The following is a 22,750-nucleotide window of genomic DNA, read 5'->3' on the forward strand; positions in this document are numbered from 1 at the left end:
CCCTTCTCTCTACTTGTTCTCTAGTTTATCATCGTTTTGTATAATTTATAGTCTATTTGTTAAAATATCTTAATTTTGCAAATACATAATTATTTACACGAAATAGAGGATTATAATCGTGTGTATTATGACTCCAGACACTTAACTGATCGTGTAATGAAGACAAGGAAAGGTCGTATTACTAAGCCAAGAATTTAAAAAGAAACAAGGATAAAAAGATAACATGGTGTGCATATGGTAAATTTGTATGTAGATATAAGGGCACACTCAGTCTTAAAAATATCAGTCCTCTTAGTCATTTACAAATACGGAAACATAATATTCATTGTTAGGTTATAAAAAATAACACAGAGGAAATGTCCTATCATTTATTATGTATTGATCTTGAAATGTGAAATAGCCTTTAAAGATAGAATGGTACAAAGCTGTAATAAACCCAATCCACATAAAAAATTGAGAATAAAACATTTTCCTGAATGTAAAATTTGTATACAAGGAAAGACATAAAAGATCATTGTTTATGAATTTATGAAGTCGCGTATTATGAGTACTATTAAAACAGTGAATTAAATATTATTACATCCTTTGAGAACGTATAAAAAAAAACAGAAATGAACGAAAGTAAATGTACAAAAATAAAAAAATATCCTGAGAAAATTATCACCTAATGAATATAAGTTATTAAAAAAAAGTAGATAGAAATCAAAATGACACAAAGGAAGGTGAACAGAAATAAGGAAAAAATTATAAGCGTCGTGACAATTTAGTCTGGATACAGCTCAGTAATGTTTCCTTGCATCACCAAAATAATGTACACAGGAAAAATATCAAGGCTAATTTTTTACAAGAAATATAATTGAAATACAAATGACCTTGTAACATATACAGTATATATTCCTTTTCATAATGAAACTGTTTCCAATAACTGTGTTTGGCTCCATGGAAATAAAAAGTTACATCCGTACCCATACTTTAACTGCTGAATTACATCAGCCTGTTCATAAACCTACACTCGCCGTTCACTCCTATATTGCCCACATTCAAGTACGACCTCTCCCGTTAATTTTCAAATTTATTTTATTAACATATTGTTTCTTTCAGGGATAATTAAATTATTTTAATGAACTATAACAAATTTCTCTCTCTCTCTCCTCTCTCTCTCTCTCTCTCTCTCTCAGTTCTTCGCTGGGTGAGCGGCTTCCGTTCTCAACTACCACTCTGTTGGTCGTGAGTTCGAATCTCCGAACGGCCAGTGAAGAACAAGAGGAATTTGTTTCTGGTGATAGAAATTCATTTCTCACTATAATGTGGTTCGGATTCCACAATAAGCTGTAGGTCCCGTTGCTAGGTAACCAATTGGTTCTTAGCCACGTAAAAATAAATCTAATCCTTCGGGCCAGCCCTAGGAGAGCTGTTAATCAGCTCAGTGGTCTGATTAAACTAAGATATACTTTTATTACTCTCTCTCTCTCTCTCTCTCTCTCTCTCTCTCTCTCTCTCTCTCTCTCTCTCTCTCTCTCTGCAAGGAACCGATAGTAAATCGTCGTTTATTGGGTCTTATTTAGGCCTTATCTATTCATTTCTCTTTATACTTTTTTTGTTTAATTCATTTTTCTCTTTAGAATGGGGATAGGTAGAGGGGAAACCACAGTGCTTTTGATAAATTTCTTAAAAATTGTAATAATCGGATGATATAAGGACTGGAATATAGGCTTATAGCTATTATGTGTTGATAAACATGTCTGCAGTTTAATACAGGCTTTGGTACTCAGTCAAAAATTTCTATTATAATAACTCTTAGAAATGCAAATACCTCTGAAGATTCTTTGATTATGAGCATCATATTAGTAAATGTACAGCAAAGTTACATTAGCTAGAGACAAGAGAAATATCAGAATGACCGAAAAAACTGATGTGATTTAATGAAGCCGCCTATAGACATAGACTGAATTTTAAAGAAAATTATGTTTTTTTTTTTTGGTGAATCGGGGTTTATTAATAACTCAAATGATAAATTCATAATTTTTCTTTGGCGTACCTGAACTTCTCTTTTCTCATATCATTTGTACTCTGGTCTCACTGGAACAATTCCAGAATGATAACTATGCTGTCGACGTGAAAGTGGTGATATTGTTAGGAGAATCAATAACAAGCTATAATTCGAGATTTCTTACACTAGGATGAAGATGAAGTGGCGTACGGGAGGACTGGTCTTACACAACAGCACTGGCCTTCGTTGAGTACTGGTATAATAGATAAACTTAGCTTAATCTAATGATTTGATCTTTCATAAACAGTAAAAGAAGGGCTACATTAAAGGCAATCAGAAGTATGTATTACAGGGTCAATTACAAAAGTAAGTAGCAGAGGACTGGTGATAGGTCCCTATACTTTGGCCTGTGGAGGTAAACCTCTGAATGAAATACATATGAATGAAGAGTTAATAAAAGGCTTGAAAAAGAAGAGGAAGAATAAACTTTGAGGTACCCTAACATGATTAATAACTATTACTGATAGTGAAGATGATCCATAATTATTATGTAAGGGGCCATTGAATGAGTTATGAGAACACTGGCTATAACGTCTAGCCTAACAAATATAGAGAATGCCAACCAAATCCTTTGCTGCGAAGCTTTGCAAAGATCTGTGTCGCCTACAGTAATTCTAACCGACAAAATGCTTGCAAAGGTTACATAGATTGTTAATTGAAGGTTACAGTATTTCTCTTGCACATTAGCAGCATCTTACTTGATTTCTGTTGGCTAGTTACATAAATGGAGGCCAACGAGTACTGGTTCCTAAGGAATTTGCTCGTTTCATACGATTGCAGGAAATATTGCACATTCATAGGACTAGTTTTTCTCAGGTGAAGGGTTGCTAAAGTTGGAACCATATGGTTCTCATAATGCCGTAACCTAAATCATAACAAATGAATGGAAGTATGAACCCTCCTGGAAAGGTCACTTAGTTCTAACAGAATCACAGATAAAGCACAATTACGTGATGCCACATGTAGTCTGGGAAGCCTTGAAACAACGCTGACAGATAGGTCAGGGAGACGGATATTTTGACACAAGAAAATGGCATAGCTTACTTTTTTCATGCGTTGTCTTGGGTTGAGGAACAATTGTTAAGGTTATTTCTAATCAACAATTTAGCCTCATATGATTTAAGGAAAGATGTTACCAGCTCTTGTCTCAATTGTACCGACCAAGTAGGTCTAAGATATGCCGGTAGACTAAAGCTGCAGCGTTCTCGGCCCACAAGAAGTCGAGGTGGTTGAAGCTGTTGTGTTGCACTCTGTGGTTAACTACTACGTTTCCCAACTCTCTCACCGTAAGCTGCACATCCTGTTGGGATTGAGAAAGAATCTGTATATTATCAGAATAGAACGATGTAGGAAAAGAAACTATTTCACAGAAAAAAAATAGTTGCCTTAGAAGAGTGAGGCCTTACTACCGCTTCACTTCAGCTATGAATACTGGAATGAAGATTATAGTTTTCTCCTGTCTTAAGATATGCTATTCCTTGTTGTCTGTTTCTCCAAAATTGTCGTTTTCTCTGAGTAAGTGGACCTCGTTGTAGGCATCAGATTTCAATACTGAGCAATTTTCCTCTCGGTATTCCTTTTTTCTATTCTTATTTCTTTATGTTTTGTATATTTAGGCGGATTCATATTTTAACGCATCTTTATCGCTACCTAGAATGGACTGCTCATGAGGTTTGGTTTTGCAGCGTCCTAGTTTCGTTATAGTGGATTTTCACACAACACGCATCGCCACCTTCGTTTTTTAGTTTTCACTCATCGCGAAGCTCAAAGATTAATTTGGTCACTCCAATAATATCTTCATCGAAAGTTATGAATATACTTTGTTTTTGGACCTTTTATGGGAATAAAATATACATACCTCAAATGTTTACTGAAGCTATATTTAGACGTTAACTACCGACTTTTTGACACAAAATGGTAACACACTGTAAACAGTATTATAAAGTTGCAATATCAGTGGTAATTAAAGACTTTTATACGGTCATAGATGCTTTGATTGACAAATCATTCAAGGATCCAGAAAGACAATGGCTGTATAATTGTAATCTAACACACAATCAGGCATTTTAATATTTAGAATTTTTGACGTCTCAATTCCACATGCATCATATTCATGTCGTCTTTAATGTTGACTGGTTTTTAATCATTGCTGTGTTTTGTGAAAGGTATTAACATATTTTCCGATGAAATACTTTACTGAAATACCCATACAGTTTTCATTCTGCTTCTCGCTTTCTTTTAATTAAATTTTAGATAAAACGCTTCACGTTGACTTCTCATTCAGCTAACTGCAATCTCGCATGAATTTTTGTCTTGAGAATGCTTTCTCTAAAAGGCTGGTAATTTGTTTAATTTCAAGTAACAGTCTACAAGATATATTTTTGCAAGTGAAGATGAATAAATACTTTATAAACTCTGGCGTTTTGATTTTAGATTTAGGAGGATATGCATGTGTAATGTATTTTTGTTTGGAGCGAATGACAAGTTCATAACGGGATTACTATCGGAGAAATGTTGGTTTCTTGGTTAGTGTTATTTTTATAAAATAAATTCACCAAGGGATTGTTTTGTTATTGAGATTTAACCTTTTCTTGAACAAAAGATAGATACTGACTCAAGATGCATTAGTAAAATTTCCTACTTACCCTTGGATCAGCTACCCAGTCGTTGTCAGACCAAAATGCCCCGACGGGAACGGTGACAGCTGCGAGATCTAAACGAGGAGGTCTTGCAGTACCGTACACTTTGAAATTGTCAGTTGGACCATAGTCGAAAGCCTGAAATCTTCCTGAATTAAAATCAAAGAAATACAGTCATTATGAAAACGAAAAGAAATAAACAATGGAAGATTTACTCAGTTGCAAAGAAAATAGGAATATGAATCATGTGAAGCTAATGTTTTATTTTTTAAGAAAAAAGAACGACGATTTTGTTTCCTATGTTGTGCTTAATTCGGGCGTACAAAGGCAAGTTGATTATAGCCGATTCACTTAGGGTAGATTCTTGGGCCTACGAGATGTTTGTTTGGCGGCCTCTGATTGGCTGGTACCGGGAGGTCGGCAGCTCACTCACTGTCTAATCTTTACGTATGTAGCTCAGAAAACTAGCGATATGTCTATATATTTCTTCATTTATCTCACGTTTGGAGCAAGATAGGAAAGTTTTGGTCATACCATAGGATTCGGTATTAATTGTACCACTAAATATGATTTCCTGAAACCAATAAGAGAAAACACAAAGGAATTACAACAAGTAAAAGTGAAGAGAGAAGCATTTAATTCTTTATACCTGTTTTTACTTATCATCGGATTTTGGATCATTCATGCAATCAAGACAAAATAAAACTTGTGTTTTCATACAATGAATTCACCCTGAATATTCTGGTGCTTTCAGATTTTAGATGCGTGTGATATGTGAGGAGAAAATGAAGAATATGTCTTATCTATGTTGCATCCGTTCTTGACGCAGTTTGCCAAGAGACGGTGATGATGATCTGCAAGACACGTGTTGGTCCTCTCAGCCGTTGACAGTTGCCAATTAGCGATATGAGAAGTTTGCAGTTCCGGCAATATTTACTGTATTATTGTCATTACATTTTCTGTAAATAAATTCATAGAATTTCCATTATGACTGTCGAACATTTTCACTCCAGTATTATACTGTATATGTCTGTATGTCTGGGCCTATCTGATACGAAAAAAAATAATCAGATGGATGCATCTGGATGTGTTGAGTTCAATTTAGTCTAGAAATTTGCATACATACTGTAGACTGTGATAAATAACAGGCCTACATAATGATGAGTTCATTATTATGTCCGCTCATTTCTCTGGTCAATAACATCAAAAGCTTATTTTTCATATGTTCATTAAATGAGCGAAAGTACATTTTTTTATTTCTTACCATAAAATCTGTTGACGATGTCTAAATTGAAGCCAGCACATCCAGGTGCATCCATCTGATTATTTTTTTTTTTTTCGCATCAGATATGTCCAGACATACGGACATATATGATATTGGAGCGAAAATGTTTGAGAGTCATAATGGGAATTCTATGCATTTATTTACAGAAAATGTAATGACAATAATACAGTAAATATTGCCGAAACTGCAAACTTCTCATATCGCTAACTGACAACTGTCAACGGCTGAGAGGACCAACAGAGTGCCATGCAGATCATCATCACCGTCTCTTGGCAAACTGCATCAAGAACGGATGCAACAAATAAGACATATTCTTCATTTTCTCTTCACATATCACATGCATCTAAAATCTGAAAGCACCAGAATATTCAGGGTGAATTCATTGTATGAAAACACAAGTTTTATTTTGTCTTGATCGCGTGAATGATGCAAAATCCGATGATAAGTAAAAACGGGTATTAAGAATTAAATGCTTCTCTCTTCACTTTTACTCGTTGTAATTCCTTTGTGTTTTCTCTTATTGATTTCAGGAAATCATATTTAGTGGTACAATTAACACCGAATCCTATGGTATGACCAAAACTTTCCTACCTTGTGCAAAATGTGAGATAAATGAAGAAATATATAAACATATTGATTGTTTTCTGAGCTACATACATAAAGATGAGACAGTGAGCGAGTCGCCTGCCTCCCAGTACCAGCCAATCAGAGGCCGCCAAACAAACGTCTCGTAGGCCCAAGAATCTACCTTAAGTGAATCGGCTATAGCACCTTGAATGAACGAACTCCTATTTATGTACACTTACAGTTCAGAGAAGACCAAGGAAGGAGCAACAAATTTAGGTGAAAAATACGAATTTCAATCCTGTTGCTCTAAACCTACCAGCTGAGCGAAATATTTCGTCATGAATCCAAACCAAGAGAAAAACATTTGAAATGATGTGCAAGAGTGAGACAATAAACACTTGTGCTAAATGAGGTAATGTTTTATTATGCTAAATGAGGTAATGTTTAAGGAATAAAAGAAAACATGGGTAAGGACATATCTAAAAGCATTACTGAAGGTTTCATGGAGAGCACGAAAATGAGTGACATGGAAAGAAAGCATTTGGTGATCTTAATATGTTGAAGACTCAACATGTTTTCAAACGAAAAACAAAGACTCACTATCTCTAACGAGCTGCAGAAGATGGGTGACTGTACGGAATGATGTCCCTGCTGGTGTGTGGGCAACGATGACGGGCAGATAATTCTGTTGAATAATGAAATTATTGAGGGCACTGTAGGCTAATGGCAAGATGAATATCCCTACAACTTAACCTTTGATAACAGAAAATCACGCACCAGCTTCCAGAAGTTTTTTTAAGCTGATATCAGGGAATATCTAAGTGTAATAATCTTAAACATAGACAAACATGGAAGAATATGACTGATTAACACTATGATAACATAAAGAATTTCTAAATGTAAAAACGAATGTCTGTGGCTATGCAGATGCTTTCAGCAAATATTCTAATAAAATATAGTGTTATCAGATCGTTAGTTGTACTGACAATTTAAAAGTAGTAGAAGTTTACGTCCTTTACTCTGTAGTTAAAGAAATGAATATGGTGGTAAAGAATTTACAATAATATATATATATATATATATATATATATATATATATATATATATATATATATATATATATATTATATATATATATATATTAACTTTATCACATACACAATTGTTCTGTGCATTAGTAGAATTACTAAATAGGACCTCATTCAAACTGGATGGTATTTAATAGAGTTTTTATTCAAAAAGTTACAAGCTTTCTTGGATAAACAGTCCATTATATGTATCCGATGGAATGAGCAAACGCATAGTCCGGCTGTATTTATATCTGTGTGCTGGGTACTTTTAATCCTATAATCGCCTAGCTCTTCCTGTGTGACCTCCACCCTCTCTTGACCTTGGTCTTTCTCTGATCCCTGGTTCCAGATGTCCGTTTTCCAAGTGCGTTCTCTTGCGTTTTTTCTTCGTTTCCTTGCTACTGTGGAGTATATGATTTTCTAGATATGCTGTCTTCAAAAACGTTTCCGGTGTTCCCTGTCATCGTGTTGTTGGCGCAAGTTATGAAGGCGTTCTCTACAACCAGTCTAGATGTTTTTGTTGGTGTTCCTGTACAAAAACTCATATTTTCCCAGTCTATTCTGTGATCATTTTCCCAACAGTGTTTGGCAACTGCCGACGTCTGATTATAATGCCTTATGTTCTGCAGATGTTGTTTGCTTCGCTCTTTACATGATTTGCCAGTTTCGCCATAGTACCCTTCTTCACAGTCTAGACACGCTGCCATATAAACCCCCTCTAATCTCTTCCCCCTCTACCGACTTTTTGTTTCTAACTATTTTATTCCTAATGGTGTTTTTGTAGCTGCCTATCAATTTGAAATTATTTAGCTTCCTGTTGATGGGTGCAATAGAGTTGTTGTCCCGGAACTGTAATTATTTTCTTTCCTACCAAATGTTCCTTTTCAATCCTTTCCCTCTCCCCAAAATAGTTTTCCTGCTTTGATATCATACTGCCCACTCCCACCAATACTTAGGGTAGCCTAATCTCTAAAACTCTCCCTCAGGTAATCCAACTCTTCGTCTAAAAATTCAGGACTGCAAATCCTATAAGCCCTGATGGCCAACCCTGTCATTAATCCTATTTTTATTTCTTTCTATGACTGGAGAACCTATGTATGTATGAATTGGTGTGTGTCTTTTCCTATATACCTTGAATTTTAAATTCTCCCTACCCTCTTGACCAGGACATCCAGAAAGGAATTTCTCCTTCCTTCTCTTCTTCTAATGTGAACTTGATGTGTTCATTTAGTTTATTTATGTTTTCTAAAAACTTGTGTAGATCTTCCCTTTCTCCCTTGTAAATGATCAAAGATGTCATCAACGTATCTTACCCATTTTGATATTTAAGTTCCTTTATTTACTTTGCCCACTCTTTCCTTTTCAAACCATTATGGGTTTGAAAAGGAAGAGGTGGGCAAAGTAAATAAAGGAACAAAAATATCGTAAAAAATGGGTAGATCATTGATGACATCTTTGATCATTTTACAAGGAGAAAGGAAGATCTACACAAGTTTTTAGAAAAACATAAATAAACTAAATGAACACATCAAGTTCACATTAGAAGAAGAGAAGGAAGGAGAAATTTTTTCTTGGATGTCCTGGTCAAGAGGGTAGGGAGAATTTAAAATTCAAGGTATATAGGAAGAAGACACACACCAATTCATACATACATAGGTTCTCCAGTCACAGGAAAGAAATAAAATAGGATTAATGATCGGGTTGGCCATCAGGCTTATAGGATTTGCAGTCCTGAATTTTTAGACGAAGAGTTGGATTACCTGAGGGAGAGTTTTAGGAGATTAGGGCTACCCTAAGTATTGGTGGGAGGGTACACATATCAAAAGCAGGAAAACTATTTTGGGGAGAGGGAAAGGATTGAAAAGGAACATTTGGTAGGAAAGAAAATAATTACAGTTCCGGACAACAACTCTATTGCACCCATCAACAGGAAGCTAACAATTTCAAATTGATAGGCAGCTACAAAAACACCATTAGGAATAAAATAAAGTTAGAAACAAAAAGTCGGTAGAGGGGAAGAGATTAGAGGGGGGTTTATATGGCAGCGTGTCTAGACTGTGAAGAAGGGTACTATGGCGAAACTGGCAAATCATGTAAAGAGCGAAGCAAACAACATCTGCAGAACATAAGGCATTATAATCAGACGTCGGCAGTTGCCAAACACTGTTGGGAAAATGATCACAGAATAGACTGGGAAAATATGAGTTTTTTTACAGGAACACCAACAAAACATCTAGACTGGTTGTAGAGAACGCCTTCATAACTTGCGCCAACAACACGATGACAGGGAACACCGGAAACGGCTTTGAAGACAGCATATCTAGAAAATCATATACCCACAGTAGCAAGGAAACGAAGAAAAACGCAAGAGAACGCACGGAAAACGGACATCTGGAACCAGGGATCAGAGAAAGACCAAGGTCAAGAGAGGGAGGTCACACAGGAAGAGCTAGGGCGATTATAGGATTAAAAGTACCAGCACACAGATATAAATACAGCCGGACTATGCGTTTGCTCATTGTACGGATACTTTGATAATGTGGACTGTTTGTCCAAGAAAGCTTTGTAACTTTTGAATAAAAAACTCTATTAAATACCATCCAGTTTGAATGAGGTCCTCTTATTAATATATATATATATATATATATATATATATATATATATATATATATATATATATATATATATATATATATATATATATGTATATATGTGTGTGTGTGTGTGTGTGTGTGTGTGTTTGTGTAGATTGTTTCTGTCTGCGCGTCTACTTCACACACACGAGTAAAGTGTAGATTATTTTTGTCTCCGTGAGCCTTTACACACACACGCACACGCACACACACAACACGAGTAAACAAGGATTCGAAAAAAACGGAAAGCTCCCTGACCGGATCAACGTTCCTGGCGCTAGGTCCAGCTAGCGCGTCTAAGAAGAACTTGCAAATGGACCGGATGAGGAGGACCTCAGAGCATAACCCAGAGAATAGCGTTGATGAAGACTTCGTCGGCGTTAGAAACTCCAGCTTCCCTCTCTGTGTCAACGTTCTCTGTTAGGGAAAGGAAAAACTTGTATAGATATACAGATGACCATTTTGTGTTTTGCTTCTGTCGTTTATACGGAAATCTGAAGCTTAATCATTGATAGAAATTAGACTAATGATGGCGTTGAAAATGATGATAAGAATTAAGACAATAAAAGTAATATCGTGAACCTAACGACAATAACTTAATAATAAATGATTATTATTAGTTAAATATTTTTTATTTGGAAGATTATTATTGGGTTTTAAAACTCACATGAGACATTACAGCATATAAAATGCTTCTCCTTACTTACATCAATGCCGTTGATGACTGGACTGAGAATGCCGATAGGCGCGTGCTTGTTATGCATGTAGGCAACGGGCGCCATTGCTGCCATGACACGTACCTTTGTGATGCAGAGAATAATAATGAAGGTGACAGAGCACAGAAGTTAGTGTTTCTTTAGAAGTGAAGAAAGAAAAAAATTAAACTCTGTTGCCAGTTCTCATTATTAGTTATTTTTATATATCAAATCTATTTTTAGATGTATATTAGACACGTTGGAAAATGCTTTTGGAGGCTAAGACTGATTTCCAGATTACCAGTCAGAACCTATGCTCAGAGGGAAAGTTACTCATAAGCCAGTTACTTTTACATAATCTCCATAAGTGAAAATAAAGTGCTGAAATATGTATTTCTACTATCGAGAAAAATAATTCAAATTTACTCATGTTTTGATGTTTTTGTGACACTTTAACCAAAATTTTATGTTAATAACTAAAAGGTGATTTCCGGTAACTATCTCCGCCAGTACAACTCTTCTTGAAGCTTTCAAAAACCAGGGATTCTTTTCTTAGGCGAAACAAATATTATTATCAGTTAATCGTTATTAGTTTATCTTGGCTGTTTTGAAAGAGTTCCGGGCAAAATCTCGTAAATCACAATTTACATCAACACTCAAATAATGAACCTCACCCATGAATTAATGTGAGGATGGATGTTCATCATGGCGAAAAACATTGTTGTCCCCATCGAGTGACCAATGTAGCTGACCTGATTCGCTCCTGTATTCGTACGAACGTACTGCAACATGGCTGGGATGTCGTACCGGGCACACGTGTCCCAACTGAAATGGATTTGCAGGTTTTACATAATGATAATTTTAAAATAGGGAACAATCAAGTCTTTTGGGGGTATTTGCCCTTAAAACTCTGTCTTTGAGTGCATGTTGCGTTCCATAGATGAAGGAGAGAAAGAATAACTGAACTGAATACTAGCCTTTCCACTAGCAATGCCTGAGATGCTAGCAGTGCCATATATTATTATTTTCTTTTACATCACATGTATACTGCTGTAGATTAAGAACCGTATACGGGTATTTATAAATAATTCTTTAAGATGCTTCATTAATAACAGTGGCTGCATGTCAGTATGGTTAATATAAGAAAAAAAAAAAGACGTAATAGGAATCTATAATTAGACAAAATTCAATTTTCGTGGGGTGGGCTCAGAGAGGGAGAGGTTATTAGTAAATCAGAGTCCTAACCATTTCTACAATGTAAAACATAATGTGTATCAATATATTAACGTTTATTTGTGGAACAGTAAAAGTCTGCGGGCAATGGTTACGTTTAGACAGTCGTCTAGTCCGGGCCAAGCCTCCCTTACTATGGTCCACTAAATAATTATGCAGAATTAAGCTGCCTTGGTCGAGCTATGCGACGATCAGTAGCGTTCCTAGGACTGGAACTTGCCAACTCAAGGGTTATCGTTTATTAACGTCATTTTTGGCGGTATGGGGGTACAACAGCGAACTGCCAATCAAAAACTGTTATGTAAAAGTGAACAGTGTCTTATTACCTAAATTCCCAGAACTTGGGATTTTTGGCTGTTATAGTTCGATGACGACGACTGTAAATGTTGCCTCGGATATTCCCAAGCCACACGTCGTAACCAGCATCCGATAATATGAAAGCTGTCGGAAAAAAATAGGCATTCTGTTACTATTGTTAACATTATTTTTGTTATTACTTGAGTATAATAATCACTTAAAATGTGTATTAACTAAATATTGCAAGGAAAGGAGCTTAAGCATTTTTAAGAAAATATTAATTCCTTTATGGTTTTCAGGTGAATTCTGAGGTAGTGGTAATAGCTTTGTTATTTTTTCGGTAGGGAGAAGATTTTAAATTTATTTGCTGAGAGACAGACTAAGAAGATATAAAGAGGGCGAAAGGTAAAAGTGAACTAGCTTTAAATAGGGATGTCAATAAACAAGAACTTAGCAATTCATCGCTTGGAAAAGTCCTTCTCCTAAAAGTTAGATTTATATAACTCAAAATCTAATAATTTATTGTCAATTATGAATTAATGATCAAATCTGGATACCAAAAGCCATGGTAACGGTGTGTATGGCGATATGATTCCAAAGCCCGGGACGTTTGAAACGAAGCTCAGTAATGCCCCCACCAGAAGGGACCGTTTTACTATATACCTCAAAATATAATCACTTGTTAATAATTACAAGGCTCAGCATCATTTAAATTTTTTTAAAAGTTCATTCATAACCATTCTCAGATTATCACTGACAAATAGATTAGAAAACAAACAAATAAACCAAGCCAAAAGCACTATCCCTTTGTTGGAAGTAATTATGTTAGTCTCACTCTGGCGATGTACCGTGCTCTTCCTTTTAATTTCGTAGGTGGGTCAGCTTATTCCTATTATTAAAGTTAATATTATTTTAATTGTTAAAGTGAACTATTATTTCTGAGTCAGCAGTTTCATAGATTGGTTATGCCAAGTCATATTAATGTGTTGTTTAACATTCGTTACTGTTAAAAATAAAATTTTCTTTTATAGCGAAACAGTGATTTGTAGAAAACAGCCCTACCGGTGTTCAATTTTAATGGTAACTCAAGTAAATTTTTGACTCACTTTTGTGGACGTAGATTGCCGAGTATTCCAACTCACTCATCTGTTTTACTTATATTTATCTTTGTAGAAACTCTATAATTCTTTATGCCAAATTTCTATAGCTGGAGGACTGCATAATAAGCGAATTTTATAACCTAACCTTGAAACTAGCCTAAGCTCGATTCAGTATCATTCATCGGTAAAATTTTATAAGTTGCCAATAAGACTCCAACCAGCCATTTTAGCACGCAAAAACATATTAGGTTTTTCATGCAAAAATGACTAGGAAACGATAGGGCTATAAAAAAATCTTTAAATAGAAATCTAACTTAACCTAGGGGTGATTACTGGTTACAACTTTGCCGTATTAGCTAAGAGGGATGGGCAGGTATTCTTACCTAATAAGTCGTAATTTGAATATTTTTTTATTTATCATTTGCGCTTAGTGTTTATGGGGTTCAAAATAACGAGAGTGAAGAGCACTTTTCAAAAATGTATGTTACAATTTCATAGCGTGTATTGGCAACTTATAAAATAATACCCATTCATCAAGCTGCCCATAATTATTTACGTTAGTTTTGTACTGGATCTTATTTTCACTCGGCAATTCTAACAACTGTTTTTCTTCTCTGTGATACCTGTTGTATATGTGTAGCTGCGTAACTGTGTGTAAGATGCAGGAATTATATCTAGTGTTTGTTTACATATGGTGCTATATTTATTACAGAGAATTTTTCAAGTAGAAGTTCAGTCTAATGTGCTGCCCTATGTCTAACATCTTTGTAATGACAGCATTCACATGAGCCATTGATGGCAAGACAGTGTTGTGAATCGTTTTTGAATCCGTTAGTGTTTCTTTGCGCTAGATGGTGTTACTGTCGTTGAATTTTAGGATCCTTGAATTTGTCAGATTGATTATTTTCTTTTCAGGGAAATCTGTAGTCTCTGTTAAGCAGTGGGGTTATTAAGCGTTTTTGCTGATAATGAAGGGATATCTTCCAGAATAATAAACATCTAAATGACACTTATAAGTTCAGGTTAGTTAATTTTCGTGATTTAGCAATAGTAACATAACAAGGAGAATCCGAGCCATTTTAGGTTACATTATGGGATTTAACCAGCCCGGGGGAAATCCTGCAAGCCGCTCATAATTGAGACCAGTATTGAAGTGCTGGTCCTCTACTGTAATAGTGCTTAATATGCGTTGACATTAAGTTCTGAATTTGTTTATTAATACTCATTCCTCGTCCCTTTACATCAAACAGTTTCCATATGTAACCGGGACACTTACTGGCCATAGCATTTCTAACAATAATGTTATGTAATTTCATGATACTGAAACCTTGAAAATTAGGGTCTTGTAGGGTTTGACTTCACAGGTTTGGCTAGGTTTTTGTGGATCAAGTTAGCATAAACCTCTGTTACAAATTGTATGATGTTCTAAGTCAAGTTAGGATTTGGGGTCCAGAGATAGCGAGCCGAAGATGTGTGCATGTATTAACCATTCCCAAGGGCAGTTTCGTCCATGTCAGTATGAGCAGAAATACAGTTGTTCGGGGCGTTTCGGCCGTAAGTCATTTAGGCCGTTAGCACGTTTCAGTGCAAATGGGCGCCGTGTTTAGTACCAGCCCCTAGGGAATGTACGTAAAACATAGAATAATGACGGTAAATACCATAAACATAACGTCTTACGTTGTTTTGGATGTTACGGGCCAAATGACTTACGGCCGAAACGACCAGGACCGAAATAAAGTACCCTTCTTGCTAAGTACAGTATTAATACAAAACCTAACTCAAGTGTTCCCAAAGTACGTGAGAAGCCCAGGTGGAAGGACAGTTCTTTGTTCCAGTCTTATTTCAGATTCAAAAGTTTTTTTAGAAATGCATCTAAAACGTTAGGTAACTACGATTTAAGAGGTCACTGCGTTGCATTATATGTACACATGTACACACACACATATATATATATATAATATATATATATATATATATATATATATATATAATACATATACATACATATATATATTATATACATATATATATATATATATATATATATATATATATATATATATATATATATATATATATATATATATATTATATATATATATATATATATATATATATATATATATATATATATATATATATATATATATATATATATATATATATATATATATATATATATATATATATATATATATATATATATATATATATATATATATATATATATATATAGTGTGTGAGTATGTGTAGTATTACCAACTTACATAAAGAACCTTGCTATTAAATTTTATATATACCTAAAGCCTGGTTGGGATCATTCATGACAAAATCCGCGCTGGAACAAAGGACACAGTGCTGAATGAACACAACCTTTGGCTCCTTTTGTTCCAGATTGTTGCCGATCAAGGAACCTGGAATAGAGACACCAGAATAAATGATGCGGAATTCTTGGGTACACTTTCAACTTGCATATGTGAAATTGCATTGATAGGTTGTTGCCATAACCTGTTGGTGATATACAGCTTGAACAGAAATATAATTACAATGTATATTCAAACAAAAATATTTATATTTTTTACCATTGTTTTCTTGAAAGGGATAAAATATAATCATTGTAGGAACAAGGATGAACATCCCGTGCAGAAAATTTCCACTTCACCACCACCTTCATATACACAAAACCAGAGTTTATCATTCCATTTTTTCTTTCTTTGCTCTTGTGCTTCCTCGTTTTTAAGATCATTTTATGTCCACGATTTCGATAACTGCACTTTCCTCATCACTCGGTTGGTTGATTCAGAGTAAGTTTGTTTTGTGCCAGGACGGACCCTTGCATTAAATGTGATAAGGTGTTACAAAGAATTTATATGGCCTGATGTGAACCTTTTGGTTTCTTCCCAACAAACAAGGGACCCTCATCACCCTATCTCATTCCTTTCTCTATAAGACAAAATTATATGAAAGCCTTTCATATATCTATTCATATGACCTTTTTACCAAATCATTGCTGCCTTGCATCCCTGCATTTCTCCCCTTTTCAAGTTCGGATATGGATGACTTCTAAATAAGTTCATATAATCACAGACATTAAGAAATATATTAAATATACAAGTTTTACATTTACAAAAACTGCTCTTTTCCCAGTACGACAATGTTAAATAACTTTCTAAAGTATCATTCACAAAACTGTATTTAGAAAAATAGCCTGTCTATGTATGCCAATTTTTTTTTAATCTGTTAAAGATACGGCTTAAACTTTGAATTCCTGAGGTTTTAATGCTAATGTACTCTGTACTCTCTTGATATTTTAACATGACAAGGAATGATTAAAATCAAAATCTCTAATTTTCTTTTTTTTTTTTTTACTTTTTTGAAGGGGTCACGCAAGTTTCAAAGATCCTACGTAGAACTAATCAGAAAATATGGCAGATATTAATGCCGAAGGTAACTCTACTGGAAAATCCTTTACGTCCTTCCAGACTTTTTCAAGCACAAGCTCAGGAAGTGCTAAAAGACTTGCTGAGATTTTGCAGTGGCCGGCCAAATCAAGACGCAAAGTTACAGGGGTAAGTTATAAATTATTTGCCCACCATTTGCTCAAGTTAAATTGACCCTCATGCACACTCATGGTTGCGGAGCTCCTTCTTGAAATTCCAAGGGGTTCTTTCTTTCATTTTCATGTGCTGCATTTTTTATCGCAAGGACTCCTTCCCTTTACATTTACAAGGTTCGTATTTTAAATCGAAGTGGCCATTTTTTATTGTTTTTAAATTTTCTGTTTTATATTTAAAGTATTTTCTTGCATAGATCAAATTTAACAACAAAGGCATCCTTTCCTTTTCTCTTGATAGGCATATTTTCTTTTGAGAACATTTTCTTCCATTTTCAGTGGTTATATTCGAAATTCGAGGTCCTCTTCAGTTAGTTTCATTTGTGTTATGTCTCTGGCTATTGTTTCTTTAAAAGGAATCCTTTCTTCTTTATCCATATGCAGCATATTTTACTTTGAGAGGGCATCTTTCATTTATATTTACATGGGTTATATGGGAAATTAAGGACACTTCTTTTATTGCATATGCAGTATTTATTATTTTGAGGACTCTCACTTTGTATTTGCATGGGTCGTTGTTGAAATATTGGAAGTCCTTTTTTTTATTTGCATATTTAACATTTTTGATTTAGAGGAGTCGGGAGATCATTGTATCTAAAATCACACACACACACACACACACACATATATATATATATTTATATAATGTATATATATATAATATGCATATATGTGTATCTATAGATATATATATATATAAATATGTATATATATAAATATATATATATATATATATATATATATATATAAAATATATATAAAATATATATATATATATAAATATAAATATGTATATATATAAATATATATATATAAATATTTATATATATATATATATATATATAATATATATATATATATATATATATATATACATATATAAATATATATATATATATATATATATATATATATATATATATATATAAATATAAATATAAATATAAATATATATATATATAATATATATATATATATATAAATATATAAATATATATATATAAATATATAATATAATATATAAATATAAATATATATATATATATATATATATATATATATATATATATATATATATATACTATATATTACAAAGTTGGGAATGGGTAAATTTGGCTTTAGCTGATTGGTGACTGTCTTGGATTAAGCCGACCTTTGCGAGTGGAAAGCTCTCCTACCTATTTGTCTGTCTGCTTGTCTCCATGACACTTACTTCTGTCCTGAAGTCCAGCGGTGGCATTCGGCAACTGTAGCTGCAACGATCTCTTAACGTTATTCTGAGAGAGACTGATGGGATTCGGGTTACCGCCTAACGACCTGTGAGGTGAGAAGGGAATTCTGTGGAGTTCTAGGATGTATCCGTCCTCGGTCGCAACATGATGCACTTCGGCTGGGTAGCCCCGGGCTCTTATCAATCCAGGCTGAAATAGAACAGTGAAAATTTCATGTCTGAGTCGTTCAGTTGAAAAAAAGGATTTGTATTGCGATCCGTATGAAATTATAGCACTGTTCGGAACAATCACAGTAATGCCAGACATGCAATAAATGACTTGAGTTACCATTGCAATAATTTTGTCATTCATATTAATGTTGCTGTGTTCTCTTATACATACATGTTCTATATATATATATATATATATATATATATATATATATATATATATATATATGTATATATATATAATATATATATATATATATATATATATATATATTATATATATATATATATATATATATATATATATATATATATATATATATATATATATATATATAAGAACACAGCAATATTAAAATGAATGCCAAAATTATTGAAGAGAAACTCACGACATTTATTTCATATCCTCTAGCATTACTGCTATTGTTCCGAACAGTGCTATAATTATAATATATATATATATATATATATATATATATATATATATATATATATATATATATATATATTATATATAAATGTATGTATGTATATATATATAGATATATATATGTATAATTATATGTATAAATATAAATATATATATATATATATATATATATATATATATATATATATATATATATATATATATATATATATATATATATATATAATGTTCTTGTACAGGAGGGCGTAGCAAGGAAACATATATATATATATATATATATATATATATATATATATATATATATATATATATATATACATATATATATACATATATATATATATACATAAATATATATACATACATTATACTTCAGGAGGGAGTGACAAGGAAAAATTAAGGCGCGAGGCTTAGCGTGAATTTTAAGCATGGTAGTTAAAGAAAGTCACAAAATCCATATGATTAGGCGAACTACGTCAAATACACTTGATAACAGTTAATAATATTTTAATTTTCGCTTATACTTTATACTCGAACTAAATCTAAGTCGTTTTTCGATTCTTGGTATTTTGGCGTGAAAAAGTATATAGTTATAATTAGGGAATGTGACATATTACAGTATTTTTTCTAAATGGGCAATCGCATATAATTAAAAAAGTTCAAATACTGTGAAACCTGAAGAATGCAACTGGCAACTTTTACAGAATAAATGGCATATTTTGTGACTGAACGGTACAAAGAAAGAGCGATTATCTTTAATTCTGTAAGGCATTTTCATGGTCGAATACGTAAGTATTAAAGATGCTTTTACAACTATATACTATTAGCTCGCAATCTTTTTGTTTATACTGACAAGCGTACATTCGAGTTGCCCTGTAGTGTATAACGAATCATGGGATGCATATTTCATTGTTTTCCGGATCCATTTTTACCTTCTTTTGCAGCTTCGCGAATTTTAAAGCCCCCCCCCCCCACCCCCTTTACTTGTCTACACATGAGATTTTACGCTTTAGCTAAAAAAATTTTTTTTACGAAAATCAAATAAAAAATTTCATCGTGAGTTGGCGTTTCAATTTAACACCGGAATAACTCCTACTTCTGTTAAAGAAGGCTTAAGTTTAGTTTGCAAAAACTAATATGGAACCTATCAGAACTAACCATTGCGAGAAGAAAAATATATTAAAGAGAGTTGATTATAAAATGCTGGTTGCATGGGCATTGAACTTTTATTTATTTGAATTAAATGTCAAATATACTATTATGCGCGCATATACATAAAGGAGTCCATGTATATTTTAAATTCCCTTGTGATTTTAGAGATCTGTCAGAATAGAATGATTGTTCTAAATATTACTCTAAATAAAAATAGGTTATCTTATCTTGGATACTGAACTTGAGCAATTGCTATACAATCAGATGATATTAAAGGGCATTTACTTTAAATCTTACTGACTCGAATGTCTTTGCTCATATATATCGCTTACATATATCGTAACATTTAAATTCTACCGCCAAATTTTATCGCCTTTCAGACTTGACATATTTCTTTCGTTAAGCGCCGTTGATTCTGGACTCATTCTGTCCTGCAATAAAAGCTAAATCCTCATGGCATTCATAAAAAAAAACACTCAAACTTACCGTTGGCAGAAAGGTGTGTGGATGTATCTTTGGTGCTCTGCGTTCTCTGAAGCCCTCGACATCCTCTGAGAGAGAGATGTGAAGAAAGGCAACGAAGAGCAGTGTCGCGGCCAGCACCTTCAGTTGAACTACCATCGCGCTGAACCTTGCTTGAGAATTCCCTAGTGTACCTCTCCTCACGACTCTGCGGTGGTAAATGAAAATACAGTGACCTGAGCAAAAACCGCCTGCGACTAATATATGTGTAAATTTGGGAACCCTAGGGAAATCCCTGACGTATTGGCCAGGGGGATTTTTTTTTGAAGGTCTAAGGGATATTCGTAGTTTGTTGTAGGAAAGATTGTGTTCCCTTGTTATATAACTACACCCAGACTGGAGGTGCCGGTTTGCAGTTTAGGAGAAGTTGAGCACAAGATTCTCTCTCTCTCTCTCTCTCTCTCTCTCTCTCTCTCTCTCTCTCTCTCTCTCTCTCTCTCTTTTGTTTAACCGAAGCTGATGCCTGTTTTGATTAAATAAATACATGCAGTTGCTTTCAAATCTAAAATTAGCACTCACGTAAGTATTTGTGAGCTTGTAGTATATTATTGTAAATGCATCTTTAACGCCGCCATATACGACCATGCAAATGACTGTTCGTGAGAAACTTTGGTGCAAATATATTGTCAAGTATTGGACACAATAAAGCGAAAGAAGGACAAACACGAGTGAACAGAAATTTTTCGTTCATTTGAGCAACAGACGCGATCTCTTCTCCACTCAGTTAAATTTGGCAGAGTTGCGAAGATTTCCTAAATGATTAACTTCATGTCATCATGCAATATGGTGTTTTATTCGCTGTCTGATTTTATGATTTATTATTAAACAAAGGATAAGGAATAGAATTCTCAGTAGACTGTGAAGTAGTTTTGCTCGGGGTCAAGTGAAGTTTTAATGGAAAGTTGACGCCTAGAAATATAGCTTGCATCACCTTGGAGGAGTTCATAATTATGAATTTAGCATTGGTACTACGCATCTTTACAGCTTCAGTTATTGTTAATGATAATGAGATTGATTATAGTAGTTGTAGCATCAAAGTTGCTTAGTTAAACACACACACATACATAAATATGGACCTCTTCTTGGAGCGTTTATTAAGGAGAAAAAAATAACCCCATAAGAAGAGGTCCACGGGTGAAAAATTTTTTGCATTTTTAACAGTTTGCATTTTTATCATCCCTGTGTAGAATACAGTTGAATGATACATCTTCGTTTCTTATGAGATCATCTGTACTATATATATATATATATATATATATATATATATATATATATATATATATATATATATATATATATATATATATATATATATATATATATATATATATATATATTTATATATATACATATATATCTATATCCTGCTTGTGACTTTTAACCAGATATATATGTATTTGAGTGCCGTATCTCCTAGATTTCTTTGAAACATTTTTGGATTTTTAATACGCGCATCACTACGAGCTTTGAACCCGCATCATCTTTATCAACATCGTTGGGTGACGCAAATGGCATCTGTGAAATTCCGCCATCATATCTTTCCTGCGCTTTATCTTCCACAAATCTCCAGCCTCCCTCCTCATGCAGTAATTCTCATCCAAATAGGTCTGGGTCTTTCATCTCTCCTGGTCTTCACAGCAACTCAGCTGAAATAATCAGGAACTATTCTCCCTAGGAGTGGTGCGAAGGGTATGTCCAAGCCATCTTGATCTCTCCTTCATCATTATCTCATCTACGTAATTATGGGACTTCCGTATTTTCTCTTATGGTATAATATCTTGCAAGCTGACTCCTAATATACCTACTAAAGCTTTAAGTTCATTGCCATACCACGATTTATGTCCATAAAGCAGTACAGATTGATAAAACTTAGGTATAAGTTCACTTTTACGCGCAATTTCGGTATATGGGATTTTCCTGGTCTTAGTCACCCTGCCTATTCTTTGATATGCTTTTTTGAGTCTTTCCCTAGATTCCAACCCAAATAATGAAACAAAGGAAGTAGGATTCGAACGCATACACA

General features: G+C 33.8%; 1 protein-coding gene across 1 annotated transcript in view; it reads right to left on the bottom strand.

Annotated features, from left to right (window-relative positions):
• Window positions 1-354: 354 nt before the first annotated feature.
• LOC136829428 (lipase lipl-1-like) overlaps window positions 355-22,750 on the bottom strand; it is a 77,480-nt gene continuing 55,084 nt past the window's right edge. Inside the window, exons 2-11 of the mRNA XM_067088036.1 lie at window positions 20,692-20,875; window positions 18,396-18,603; window positions 15,870-15,983; window positions 12,499-12,613; window positions 11,614-11,764; window positions 10,952-11,044; window positions 10,503-10,661; window positions 7,142-7,226; window positions 4,696-4,838; window positions 355-3,350 (exon numbers count right to left, since the gene is read on the bottom strand). Of these exons, the coding sequence (XP_066944137.1) occupies window positions 3,198-3,350; window positions 4,696-4,838; window positions 7,142-7,226; window positions 10,503-10,661; window positions 10,952-11,044; window positions 11,614-11,764; window positions 12,499-12,613; window positions 15,870-15,983; window positions 18,396-18,603; window positions 20,692-20,826 (1,356 nt within the window). The 5' untranslated portion in view covers window positions 20,827-20,875 and the 3' untranslated portion in view covers window positions 355-3,197. The remainder of the gene's footprint in view (window positions 3,351-4,695; window positions 4,839-7,141; window positions 7,227-10,502; window positions 10,662-10,951; window positions 11,045-11,613; window positions 11,765-12,498; window positions 12,614-15,869; window positions 15,984-18,395; window positions 18,604-20,691; window positions 20,876-22,750) is intronic.

Source organism: Macrobrachium rosenbergii, chromosome 44 (genome assembly GCF_040412425.1).
Source record: "Macrobrachium rosenbergii isolate ZJJX-2024 chromosome 44, ASM4041242v1, whole genome shotgun sequence".
Lineage (NCBI taxonomy): Eukaryota > Metazoa > Arthropoda > Malacostraca > Decapoda > Palaemonidae > Macrobrachium > Macrobrachium rosenbergii.